Source organism: Topomyia yanbarensis, chromosome 3 (assembly GCF_030247195.1).
Source record: "Topomyia yanbarensis strain Yona2022 chromosome 3, ASM3024719v1, whole genome shotgun sequence".
Lineage (NCBI taxonomy): Eukaryota > Metazoa > Arthropoda > Insecta > Diptera > Culicidae > Topomyia > Topomyia yanbarensis.
In genome coordinates this window covers 58,587,667-58,602,037 of record NC_080672.1, presented here as the reverse complement: position 1 = coordinate 58,602,037, position 14,371 = coordinate 58,587,667, and the positions used below count along the sequence as shown (strand labels likewise).

Genomic DNA, 14,371 nt, shown 5'->3' with positions numbered 1-14,371 from the left:
CGACAGTAGTTTTTGCCAGCTCATGAGAGGAGTCAAGGGACAACTAACGCTGAGAGAATTTGATCAATAAACATGCTTCCTCTTTACGAAAAGTCGTTGGAATTGCTAAGGAACAACGGTATAGTCGGGTTATAGGGAAAACCGTTCTTGTGAAACGGTTTCGAATCTGCTTTTGGACAAAAGATTGCGTTTTTCCTGTTTTCCTAGATAAAGAAGCAATTTAACGAAAGAGATTGGTGGATACTCTAAAGAAGTATGCAATCACGGGAACAGCTCTTCAGTGGTTCTCGTCTTATTATTAACCTGGATCCAATGGACCAAGTGCAATTCTGTGTATTCAGATGCCAAGTAAATCGCAGTGATTGTTCCACAAGGAAGCGTCTTAGGTCCCCTGTTATTTATTTAGTACAATAACGACATGAAGAAAATTCTAAAGCACTGTAATATAAACTTGTTTGCTGTTGATGCTGTGATATTTATTACCCTCCTACAATGCTATTGGTGATACTGAAATGGTGTTCTAGAAAACAAACTATATACTAGAAAACAAACTATATACTGTTTGAGAAAAAAAACCGTTAGGCAAAGATTGTGTTAATGTTAAGATGAATAATAATGTGTTAGAACGTGTCAGTGAAATCAAACGTACTTATAAATTAAAATTCATGCTTCAAAAACATATTTACCATACTATCAAGAAGATCGCGAAAACATATGGAGTTCTGTGTCGGTTAAGGTTGGAATTGTCTCAACCGAATTTGATTCATTTTTACAAAACATTGACCACATTTTGATTTTACCCTTCCATAATATCCCTTGCCAATAAACAACAGATGAACTGTGTTCTGAAATTGTAAAACAGAGTGATGAGATTTTGTTTTACGATGCATTACAATAGAAGAACAATATGCAGCGAACTATTACTACTCCAAGTCAGAAACACTGCCAAGTTGTGAAATGGGTTTTCAGATATCAATCAATAGCATAATCATCTACTCAGGGAGTGTTTTTATACGCTAGCGGAGTCATTTCGGGAAATGTAAAAAAACCGTTGATTGCAGGTTATCTGCAATCACAAATATTGCGGCTGCAAGCGATTATGATAGGCTGAGATAATATATCGTACGAAACCAAAGATGTATCTACTAGGCAAAGCACCTGGAAAAAATCGCGTTCTTAACCCTTTCATGCCCAACTTTTTTCTAGTGCATGTAGGGTTTCAAAATTATTTTTCCTCTAAAACGGTGGTGTCAAGAAACTCGAAAAACCTATTTTCATAAAGGTAGGTGCTCTACTTGCAGTGCTAGAAGCTGCTCAATTTTTACCTTCCAATGCTCACTACAATTCTCCTAGAATATTTACAATAGTCCAACTGCGTGGAAAACGTAGCCAAAAATAGTCTAAATTGATAAGTTTCATCAGTTTTCACTGATATTGCAACATAACGAAGTTATATGAAAAATTCATTTTCCGTCGCCAACGTAAACGGTCCCTGGCAGCACTGCTCCATCGGAGTTCAATCAGACTAATTGCAATAACTTCAGTTCTAGAGCTGATCCTAGTAGCCGTTGATACTCAAAAGAAAGCCAATAGTCACATTTATTAGCCTTACTTGTTTTTGTGAGCAAATCTTGCCTTAATCAAAAGTTATAGCTGTTTAAAAACGTTGTTGTCCACAAACAACATGGGCATGAATGGGTTAAACACGAAATAACTGGACTACAGACTAGAACCCTGATGAATGAAAAAAACAATGCTTCATTCAAGAGAATAACAGGGATCATAGCTTAAGGCGAAGTATTAGATCCATCCAATAGCAACTGTTATCTGTAAACATTAATATTGTTTTTAGTATTTACCCATCTTTGTACTAAAATACACGTCTTCCATCATTTGTTTCCTTCATCTTCAGGCTGTTCTGCAGGAGAAGCTCAAGTATGCCATCTATTTCTGCAAAAGCATCGACACGGATGAGTATGCCCGGGTAGCGATGGGAGACCCAACAGAGGCTACTGGCAGCGAGGACAACAGCGATATCGAATCGGTAGTTTTATCATAGTCCGTTTTGTATGTCGAAGTGAGTTGAATCCCAATCCACTCTTTACTTTCAGATTGCTTAAATAGACAGTGAAATCGTGCCTCTGCCAGAGCTTATACGACTGATCACTATACAATCCAATTACCAAAAATAACTACATTTAAAAGACACAAATAGTAATTTTCTATATTTCTGATGAAAAAAAACTACTATTGAACACGACGTCCTTGTAAGCTGCACTATCAAGCGATCACAGAGTTATTTTTTCGATGCAATAAAAAGGTCGCTTATGTGTGGACTGTTAGTTGTAATCATCATCTATTATTTACAGCTAGTGACCAGCTTTCAAAAATGTTTAAATTGTGAGGTTTTTTAGACAGAAGCATTAAAACTATGAATCTAGAGCTTTATTTCACGCAGCTTTTGTATGCACCATATAAAGACAGCACGGCAATATGGTAGGTAAAATATTGCACCGAAACATGATAAATAGCATCATAAACCATACGGAAGCAGTTTGATTTGATTGTCCAGCTAGCTGATAAATAACGATGTCAAATCACAGCGGCTATGAATAGATTAAACACCTTTAGTGACACTGGTTCATCAGTAGTGTCCCAATTACGTTTGTTCGTTCACAAAATACATTGTTGAAGTAGCTGTTGAAATCCACTACTAGTATAATAGCACATATAGAGAGCGTTATTCCTAAACAAAAATCAAGCCGGAAAATGGCAACCGCAGAGATAAAATATAAACCATAAAAGAAAAAAAATCAAACATCCTACTTCTGTAGAAAAGTTGAAGATAGTCACATAAATCGTACTGATTAAAGCTACTATAAACATTGATAAATAATTGCGATAGAGGCAAGAATGGTTGTTGCTTTTTGAAAATCACATTGAACATCAGCCAGCAAGTCCCGCGCCATCGGGACTGACGTCGACTGCCGACTGAGAACTAATGGTTAAATGGAAGCTTTCTAGTAAGCAGCAGAGTTAGTCTATAATGATTCCTAGACCTGCTGTCCATACGACAGCAGTAGTTGTGGTACACATATTGCAACATTTTTTCGGCAAAAAAAAACTAAACTTAGTTTATTTATTTCGAAACAAAGTAATACTGCTAATTTATTAATTCATTCTTTGCTTCACGCTAATTTCAGTTAGACCAATTTTTGGTAACATATCATCAGTTTAGTGTAGCACAGCAACAACCACCAGTAGTGAATATGTACCCGTAGCTAGCTGCTAGGTATAGTTATGCGAATCCGTCTACGCATCAGTATTGTTCTTTTTTGTTAGGGTGCAAGATGGTACGAAATCGACGCGAACACCATTTCATTGTAAACTTTCAACAATGCGTAATAACGTTGATTTTGAAAGTTTGAGACCAAACCGCAATCGCACTCCATCTACCAGATCGAAACTATATCTAATTAGCGTATTTATTACTCTACTGAAAGAATTTATAATTTGCGTGCGTGAGCCTTGTGTATCATAATAATCTATATGTTTTCTTTTTATAATTCTGTGATGCCTTTTTACGTTACGAAGTGAACACACGAAACACAAACTGATTAAACAATCATATATATGTGTATTCAGAAAAAGATTGAAATAACGATGAGAAAACCTTCTTTTAGCGGGTCCAATGATGACTTCCGTTTGCTTATATACAGGCCCGTAGCGCACGCTTGATCGGGTTGGACTCCGCCAAGGATGCCACCCTCAGGAAGGCACTGCAATCTTGAACTACTTTAGAAAATTATTGGAATAGAATTACCATATCTAGGAACACTACATTACTGCTTGACAAGCGTACTGAAAAATGTCAATACCAACACGGGGGGCTCAAAACTAAGACTCCACCAAAGACCCCAGGAAACCATGCTACGATCGTGAAGTGACCAAAATCAATTATCATCGAGAAGCCAAGAAGCGGACAAAGTCTTGGTAAATCGATCGCCGTGTCATACTTACTTGATACTTGATGGGCAACAATTCGCTTCGTTGAATCTACGCCGAGTGAAGAATTCTCCTCCGCTGGGCCCGGTCCTGGGCTAATCTCTTCCAGTCACCCTGGACACTGAGTGCTTTTAGGTCCTCTTCCACTGCAAACAGCCATCGCGTACGCGGCCTGCCACGGAGTCGTCGGCCTCTTCCCGGTTCTCTACTGAATATTATCTTCGCCTGTCGTTCTTCCGGCATTCGTGCCACATGACCAGCCCACCGCAGCTTGCCGTTTTTTTATTATCTTGACAATATCCACTCCTTTATATACTTGGTATAACTCGTGATTCATGCGACACCGCGAGATGCCATTTTCTTCATTACCGCCGAGTATTGTTCGCAGCACCTTACGTTCGAAGACACCGAACGGTCTACGACCAACTTCCTTTAACGTCCACGTTTCACGGCCATGCAAGGCAACCGGAACTATCAATGTCTTGTACAACGCGAATTTTGTCTTCGTCGGCAAACTACGGGACTTCAGCTGGCTACGAAGTCCGTAAAAAGCCCTATTTGCAGCTGCAAGACGCCTTTTCACCTGGCGGGTAACATCATTATCGCACGTCACTAGAGTTCCAAGGTACACAAATTCTTCCACTACTGCAAATTTATCACCACCTACCACCCTTTCACCACCAACATCACTATTGGACCCACGTATTCTTCCAGTTATCATGTACTTCGTCTTGCTGGCATTGATTGTGAGACCAATGCTTGCTGTCTTCCTTTTAAAAGGCACGAATGCCTCTTCCACAGCTCGGCGGTCGATTCACACCGTTTTCTGCCATACAGCGGCTGGAGGATGCTCCGTTCGCTGATACCCGGAAAGTTCTTTCAGATCGGAAGCTTGATAGGATGTTAAATAATCGACCAGAAATTTTCCAGCTTGCGAGAGTTCGGAGAATAACAGGTCTCCTGGTCATATCGTATGCTTTGGATATGTCGAGGGAGACTATCTCGGCATGCTGATTGCCATTAATACCGATCTGATTTATTTATTTATTTCGTCAAGCATATGTAGACTACATAGAACGGTTTTACAATATTTACTTATATACTATACATTATGTCTACGGCTTAGTTCAGATTTGATTTGTTTTCTAGACATGGAAAGGTCAATTATTACACAATTTTCATTATAATGACGCATCATTCTATTGATGGGGCTATTTTTAGCATAGTTTGTCCTAAAAGATTGTTCTTGGAATAAATTACGAGTTCTTAGTTGTCGGCTAGGTACATAAAATTTTATTTGCGAAAGTAATGATTCCATCTGAGCTAGATGGGACTAGACACCTCTTCCCGGGCGAAATGCATGTTAGCGGCGATCCAGTCTTTCATTGTCTTCTAGTTCAGTAATTAGACGACGATTCACTAGGCGTTCGAATAATTTGCCTATGCAATTCAGGAGAGTGATAGGGCGGTGATATCAATATCGTCCGCAAATCCTAGGAGCATATGCGACCGAGTGACGATGGTACCGTTCCTTTGCACGCCTGCTCTCCTGATGGCACCTTCAAGAGCAATGTTGGACAGCAAGTTTCACAGCGCATCACCCTGCTTCAATCCGTTTAAGGTTACGAAGGACGTGGAAATCTCATCCGCAACCCGAACACTTGATTTCGATCCATCCAGCGTTGCACGAATCAGCCTAATCAGTTTCGTCGGAAAACCATGTTCTACCAGTATCTGCCATAACTCGTTTCTTTTCACTGAATCGTACGCCGCTTTGAAATCAATAAACAGATGGTGTGTCTGCAAGTTGTATTCCCGGAATTTATCTAGGATCTGTCGCAGGGTAAACATTTGATCCGTTGTTGATCGGTCTTCGCGAAAACCACCTTGGTATTCGCCGATGAAAGACTCCTCCAACGGCTTCAATCTGTTGAACAAAATACGTGACATAATTTTGTATCCCGAATTGAGGAGCGATATTCCTCGATAATTGGCGCACTTCAGTCTGTGTCCCTTTTTGTATAAGGGACAAATGAAGCCCCCTAGCCAGTCAGCAGTCTTCTTCCCATACCTTCAAAAGAGTACAATGAAATATTTCGTGCAGCTGCTCACTACCGTGTTTGAACGCCGTGTCATAGAGTTAGAAATTTTTCTAGCCCTAAAAATATGCGAATGACCGCGAGGTTAAAACTTCTATAATCGAAATTAAAAAAAAGAAAATCTTCGTTTGATATTGAATTTCTAAGATCAGAAGTTGTTTGCTTAGGTCTTGTATCAGCGCTTCCCCGAGCTGTTATATTAGGTAGTCCCTCAAATGAAAATTTTTAGCCTTTTGAAGGAAATTCATATGCCTAACGTTTTTAGGTGCAGTGGCCTATGTCCCCACAAGGGGTGGGTGAATCGTGAATAGTGAGTTTAGTTATGTACGGTATGCAAACTAGGCTCGATGTCGGATCCAGAACAGGTTGTCTTGACTTATATACATATGGAACATCATCAGATGTTGCTTCAAGCTGTTATCAACTCCTATTCGACAGTTTTCACGACGCCATCTGCGTTACGGCTTGGTAAGGCCTAACTGATGTCAAAGGGGGTCAATTGTGGTTGTCTGACGTATTCTTGATGATCACATTATTTGCATTTCGGCTGAAAATCGGCAGACAGCCTCAATTGATTATTAGAATTGAATATTCATGTGCAATGAAGAAATTAATTTCATTGTCGTTTCAGATAGTAGGATATGTACAGTAAAAATTCGAGGGCAAATCGCTCGCTTCTTAACACGGAAAACCATTGTTCTAGCTCTAAATCAAATATTTGAGGAAACAAAACCATAAAATTGCCATAAAGAGCAGTCATAAGAAGGAAAACAAGATAAAAGTAATAATGCAAGTGATAAACAATCTGGTAAGATCCGTCCAATATAACATATTTATATATAAAAGTCAAATAAATACACTAAATACGCGTCGTGGAGCCAAAAGTCGTTTTATAATGTTTAAATTCATTTGATGCAAACATATTAGGGCGGGGCTGATTGATGGAACGAACGCTTCGGAACACGGTTTGCCCTGTATACAAAATGGGTCATCGGATTTCAAACGAGTAACACCTACCCACCTAACACAACAGAGAACACCCCAAATGATTCTCTGCGCACTTACCACATCGGGCCTTCGCCATTCAAAATCTTCGCTTACTGGTACAAGAGGACCTTAAAACAACAAACCCTGTGCTTTAGTTGAGCTACGCCAAGAGATTGGAATAGGTCACGACGCCGTCGACCTCAACTTTGTGTGCGGGGTGTAGACGCGCTAGTCTTTTATAAAATACTCGTCACCAGTAATGTTTTGTTTGCTTTAGATAGGATATGACAATACTGAGCTTATCTTCGCAATCTTTAGAATACTTAGTGGATTATCTTTGATCCGAGAGAAGTTCAAATATGGCCCGGTTGTGTTTAATGTGTATTATGCTGAACAGGTAGTCGGAGTCTTTTTAATTAAATTTTCACTATAAGTTGACGATCACTCATATACGATTCGAGCCAACGAATCAGATCAATAGAAACGCCTATTAATTTAAATCTGTCCAAAAGTGTTCAACTCTGTCAAACACTGATTTCAAGTCAGTATATACCTTATCGATCTGAGCATCAGCGTCCATATTTCGTAAGCACAATGAGACGAATTGAACGAGATTCGTAGAAATCAATCTTCTCGGGATGAATCCACGTTGGTCAGGGGACATAAAGTTTTGACTGGATGCGAAAGGTACATCGTTCACTACGATCTCAAACACTTTGTAACAAGCGCACAACGATGTAATTCCTCGATAATTTTCAACATCTCGTTGATCTCCTTTTTTAAACACAGGAAACATAATTGACTTTTTCCAACTGGAAGGATAACAACACTGGTCTAAGGGAACTGTTGAATACAATTGTCAACGGCGCAATTATGCATTACTTACCGGTTTGATTGCCTTACAGACACATAATTTCACATACAACGCGACATATTCGTTGACAATGCAGCTAGCGATGACAAATGCCGCAACATTCGACAATTTCATGTCACATGTCCAGGCCCGTAGTTGGCATGCAGTTGGCCGGATTTGCAACCGCATTAGCATTACAAGAGCACTGAAATCTTGATCAGCTTTATAGCATAAAATAAGTTAAAATAAGTGTGTCATTTCCTTGTTTACACTCAATTTGGTACTATTGTTTGAAAGTCGAACTAAAAAGGAGCCAAGGCAAATACCAAAGGGGTGCAAAACTGGGACTCCGTCTAGGGCGTCAGAAGACCTAGGGGCGGCCCTGTGTATATCGTGTAAAGATATTTTATAGTTTCACATATTGCTTATAATTCCTGTCTCTCTTTTCGTATTCTTTACATAAAGGGCAATCGTTCGATAGAAATGGTCGATTGTGATGGTCAAATGAATGACGAATTCCGATACACTAATCACCTAGTGATTAGAAGCGAATTTCCTTTTAGTAATTTCCTTTTTTGGATGACTTGGCTGTGAAAATAGGGCTCGTGAAGATTTTCCGACCCAAACACAAGGCGTAGTATTCCTAAGCTTTCGAAAGATCTGACTAAACGATAGGCAGACGTAACTGGTATGGTTTTGTGTCTGAAGCGATCAAATAATATTGTTGAGACAAGATCCTTGCGAAAGAGTACAGTCGTGACTCGCTGGTTGGGCCACACCATGTATCCAATTAACGGATTTGATTCGCTAGTTGGAGCGAAAATGCATCTGCTAACAGCTCTTATTAATGTCAGTTTGATTGTCAAAGTGATTTTGACATTTAGATTTCCTTTTTAGTTGGACAATGTTCCAACTAGCGGAGGTCCAACTAAAAAGCGGTCCAGTTAAACAGTGACCAACCAGCGAATCACGACTGTACCATGTGTACATATCGGATCACAAAGATAAGAGTTGTGTAGTAATCGATTCCAGTTTAAGATGCATGGAGTGTTGCAAATAACTCAATTGCGATTAGTCTTTTGCTTGTGAATACACGAAGTATATCCGTTTTGACCCTAGTGGCCAAGCCTGACTACCGGATACTGATTCAGGACGGTTAAACTAGCGCTAATATTTTCTCGGAGCCTCAAAACGTGCCCGAGGATCACCAAAGAAGGAAGCGTTTCGAGGGGAAAGAATTGAAAGGTCAGTCGATTCTCGTGCCAAAATAGCAAATTGAACCGCTGCACTCTACACAGTAGTCAATAAATTCTCCCCAGTTCCGTCCCATAACGAAGTATTGGACGGATACTGAAGATTGGAACCACAGTTTCCAGTAGCATTAGCATTTTCGAAATGAATTTTAATTTCAAAAACCATTACTGGAACCCTTTTCATATTTCATATTATAAACGAACATGTTAGGAAGATTCTAGATGAAACTCAGTCCAGAATTGAATTCGCGCCAAATCCGCGAAAACTGCACAATCTGCGCGACCGTAACAAACCTTCTATTTGTCGTGCTCTACAGTGGTGTAAACCCTTAACTAAACTTTTAATTACTTGGAACTATGACTTCCCATATATATTTAGAAACTGTGGAAGTGATGTGTTATTCCAGAATATATTGGCTCGATTGGCACGTTCTCCATGCTATTCGGTGAATTGTGCCTACCTAAGGAGAAAAGGATTTGCTTTTATTTTATACGGATGAGATAAAGTAGAGACAAATTTGTTGACCTAATCTACTTTTCATACTACGAAGAGTAGAAACTAGAATTTACTTTGTGTAAATGTTATATTTGTGTATATTTAAGTAATTATTTCTTGCTCATATTTTTCCCACACACTTCCTGTTTGTGCCGTGTGAGGCTATATTTAAACCTAAAATTTCTTCCACACACCTGACAGTTGAAAGGTTTCTCACCGGTGTGAATATGCATATGATTTCTGAGGGTGGCACTCTCCCAAAATTCTTTGCCACAGACTTCACATTGATGCATTTTTACATTTGAATGGGATCGAGAATGACGTACGACGCTCCAGTGAGATTTAAATTGGATTCCACACACTTCACAGTTGTAATCTTTTTGATTTGTGTGAACAGAGGCATGTACCGTGAGATTGATGAGCTGTCGAAAACTTTTTTTACAGACGTCACATTTAAAGGGTCTTTCGTCTGTATGAATCAGCCGGTGGGATTTAAGTCTGCTGTTTGACGAAAGTCGTTTTCCACATACATCGCAGTCGTGGGGTCCGCTATGGATGCGCATGTGTACCTCGAGAAGGCTGCGCAAATGAAATCTTTTAGTACACCGTTCGCAGCTATACCGTTTATCGTTTGAGTGAACTTTCATGTGTTTTCTGAGCTTACTAGGCACTGGACATAGCTTTCCACACAATGGACATTGGTGACGTTTAGGCCGTTTCTCGCACAAACCATTGGTCGAAGGCTTTTCATTCGTGTTGCTACTCAAATCCTTTTCGATTGATTTGTCCACCGTGTGAGAGATTCGGTGTTCGTTGAGCTTGGAATAAAACGGAAATTGTATGCCACAAATCTCACATCGGTAAGATTGCCGATTAACTACTTCTTCTATAGGGTGTTTGTACTCCGGTTCAACCGTTGTTTCTATTATTTGGGTTGTTTCCACTTTTATCTCCTCAAAGTCATTCAATTCGACCACTAATTGGCTCTCATCCGAATTTAAGTTTTGCGGATCCATGGTGAAGGTGAACACCTGAAAAACTCGACGTGATGAGTTATCCATGTATTAATTTGAAATTAATTTACCTTAATAGCACAGGAGCCTTAAAATAATCTTGCATTAAATTCGAGATACATTGCTCTTCTCTTCTTATTCGGTTTTGGTAAACTGACAGATATCATTGCAGTGCTGCCAACACTTCTCACTTCATATTTCTGTGTTATGAACGAAACGAAAAAGTGACAATATAAGGGGTTATAATATCTTTCAAGTTGTAGTTTTAAGATATATATATATATATATATATATATATATATATATATATATATATATATATATATATATATATATATATATATATATATATATATATATATATATATATATATATATATATATATATATATATATATATATATATATATATATATATATATATATATATATATATATATATATATATATATATATATATATATATATATATATATATATATATATATATATATATATATCACATCATAGAGTGTCACAAGAGATAGCAGCTAAAATGAGTGCCACCGTTTTTTCTTATTTTACCTTTCCACGCAAGATAACATTAACCGTAACTTTAATGTCTTACATCAGATTATCTATCAAATCATGTATATTAGCACTATCAGGCAAATGATTTTTTCTTCGGAATTGAATGATTCACTGCGGAAATTTGTGCACTTCACCAATTTCTCTAAAAAATGCGAAAATTACCAAATAGATTTCATTTTAGTTAGAAGTTAGAAGGCTTCCATCGGTATAGAATATATGCTTGATTTCTAAGAAGCAGTACAATAACAAAATTGGCGTGCAGTGTAATAAATATTCGTGCTTGAGCAAAACGAATACCCTTTCTTTTTCCCTACTATTTTATAGTTACTATACTTGAACAGAGATAATGAGATCAAATAAGAACATCGCCCTTAATCTGCGCGACGGGTGACGTAAGAATTAAATGAGCATCTCACCTCACCCGAAGAGACTCCTCAGAATCGAATGAGAAAAGTCTTGTGTAGTGAGGTGAGATCAGCCATCTAACGTCAGTAGCTACACAGAATAAGAGTGCATGTTTCCAGAAAAGAACTACATGTTAAGTCCTTTTCATCCAACTGAGGCTTTCCGTGCAGGAAACCAATACAAAGTTAAGTTTCATAATATATGTATGGCTATGTACCATAAAACAGTTTGCTTCCAGTTAGGCTCAGCCGGAAATGAGCCGGAATTCTGGCTGGTTCCAGTTCGCATTCCGGCTACAGTGACACAACCGATTCTAACTAGAATCGGTTGTATCACTGGAGCCGGCATACGAACTGGAACCAACCAGAATTCCAGTTCATTTTCGACTGAACATTACTGGGCTGTTTTAAATGAAAAGTGCTCTATTTTCTGAACTACGCTCAAAAAAATGTAAACGTTATGCCTATTCATTTTACACATAGATTTTTGCAATTAGCGGAGGCAGATAGACATTATTTTCTGGCACATAAACCTAGTGTGTGTATTTACAAGACATATTAATCATACATTCACGTTTCATACCTATAAGGCACATAAAACCCGATTCTATAACAATACGCACATTTTTTTGTGCGCATACATAGTTTATACAGCTGACACATAGTATGTGAGCGTGATATCATTAGCATTTCTTCTTCATATGGGTTTCAAGTGGTTTGAAGCTAATAGAATTAACGTTTAGATTTTTTTAAGTGTATGATTCCACTCACGAAACCTACACTGCTTATGATCGCATATCAATCCCATTCAGATGGGAAATCACATAGAAAACGGGGACAAATATGCGATTATGGAATCAACTAATCTTCGATTAACTCTCTTTTCTCTACTGACAAACACACAAACTCCAACAATGTTTACCCTAATAGAGAAAACTGAACAGGTGGCAACACTGTTTGTAGTTGCAAATGAACTGTCAGATTTTGTTTTTCAGACTTTCTATGCAATGTTTACCCATTTTATTTGCCGGTGATCTGGCGAATATTTCTGTTTTCTACTATGGAGGTGAAAAATTATAATATACTAGTTGATTTCTACCAAAGCACTACGAACGCATCGATTGGAGCCATTCAGTTCTGGTAAACAGCTACGTTCACAAACATAGCTTTGAGTGGATTTTGCGGTGTATCTGCTTTAAAGCAAAGATCGTGCAATGGTAAATATATTTGGAAATCAACTTTATTCAAAAATTTATTACATCTTTTTATTTATAAAATTTGGCTTTAGATGGTAGCTACCTCATCAAACATTTAATGATATTTTTTTTCGTGTCGGGCGACTCCTAGGAGAAACAAATTCTAAAATCTAATGTAGAGATCAAACAGGTAGACAAAAGTAGAGTAAACCGAAAAAATGACTGACACGCCGCTTGAAAAAGAGTTCGTCCAATCTGTAAATACAGTTTGTGATGAAAAATTTCCATTTCACTTTACTCAGCAAACACCAATTTATTATACTTTTATTGACACGAATATACATCAATGATCAATTAATCAATCAATAACAAAAAGTTTTACACTCAAACTTCCAACTCCTCTTGTTCCTTTACATGTCACTACCAGTTTGCGATCCTTACTTTCTCTGTAAGTCGTAGATTTGTGTTTCGACTTCGTCGAATCAGTATCTGCACCCAAATTCGGTATGATGGCCAAGTCAGTTATAGCTGAGCGACCAAAAATAAAAGTCGCAAGGATATAACATGCTACGTAAAACCCGTTTCAAATATATTAGATTATAAAAACCAGATATAAACTTCAAGCATAAAAATCGGACAGGGACTTTCCTTTGAAAGAGTCGAATAATAAAACCTTCAGTAAAAAAACCGGAAAAAAATATTCCCGATTCTTACAAAGTTGTTTTTGTTAGCCGACTTTTAATCTTAAACATTAATATATACGGATGCTCCTACGAGTGATTTATTTATTTTAACCGATTTTTATACTGGAGGTTCATCCTTGCCGAGTTTTACGAATGAGAACTTTTTAAGCGATTCTTATGCTGAAGGATTTCTGGCCGATTTTTATGCTTGAACTTTATTTCCGATTTTTATATTCTAATATGTTTGAAACGTGTTTTGCGAAGCATATTCTATCCTTGCGACTTTTATTTTCGGTCGCTCAGCTGATAATATGGGGTCGAAATGCATAGCCATAACCTACAGAGTTATAGGTATTATGCCCTTCGTTACATAATAAAGAATTTTTCACTCTGCTATATTTTTTTCCTTAGTGGAGAAAAATTAAAGTGAAAACTATTTTTTCTCGCCTGAGGAGAACAGTGTCAATCCAGCGCTAGCTTAGTCCTGTCACTAAGTTAGTGTCGGATTCTAATGAGACAAATTCTAGACGCAAATTCCATAACTAATTTAGTTATAGGTTTTGCGACCATTTCGCGCAAATGTGGTTAAAAACAATTTTGTCTTTAGTGCAGAAATATAGTTTTACCGAAATCTTTCTCCACTAGGAAGAAATATAGTATAGTGCATATTACATTGGCTTGCTAAATCAAACCAAGCTTCGATTTCATTAATTCTCATCAGCTTAATCAGAACTCCTTTTCTTGAGGGGCATCACGCAGCACTATTGGCTTGTTCAGAAATTTTTTTTTTGAGCTGGCGTCAATCCCCCACT

The 14,371-nt window shown here is 38.0% G+C and overlaps 2 protein-coding genes across 2 annotated transcripts in view; one reads left to right on the top strand and one right to left on the bottom strand.

Annotated features, from left to right (window-relative positions):
- The window catches only part of LOC131686951 (probable E3 ubiquitin-protein ligase HERC2), a 48,383-nt gene extending 44,775 nt beyond the window's left edge, over positions 1–3,608 (top strand). Inside the window, exons 14-15 of the mRNA XM_058970983.1 lie at positions 1,913–2,044; positions 2,112–3,608. Coding sequence (XP_058826966.1) covers positions 1,913–2,044; positions 2,112–2,120 — 141 coding nt within the window. The 3' untranslated portion in view covers positions 2,121–3,608. The remainder of the gene's footprint in view (positions 1–1,912; positions 2,045–2,111) is intronic.
- Positions 3,609–9,599: 5,991 nt separating this feature from the next.
- On the bottom strand, positions 9,600–10,866 carry LOC131688743 (zinc finger protein 239-like). The gene is made up of 2 exons (XM_058973227.1): positions 10,778–10,866; positions 9,600–10,724 (listed from the first exon to the last, which is right to left on the bottom strand). The coding sequence occupies exon 2, from the start codon at positions 10,707–10,709 to the stop codon at positions 9,804–9,806; it is 906 nt and encodes a 301-aa protein (XP_058829210.1). The 5' UTR covers positions 10,710–10,724; positions 10,778–10,866; the 3' UTR covers positions 9,600–9,803.
- Positions 10,867–14,371: the final 3,505 nt, after the last annotated feature.

What these genes read in the sequence shown, in the direction of transcription:
- LOC131688743 (XM_058973227.1), bottom strand. Translation starts at nt 10,709, where the DNA reads ATGGATCCGCAAAACTTAAATTCGGATGAGAGCCAATTAGTGGTCGAA.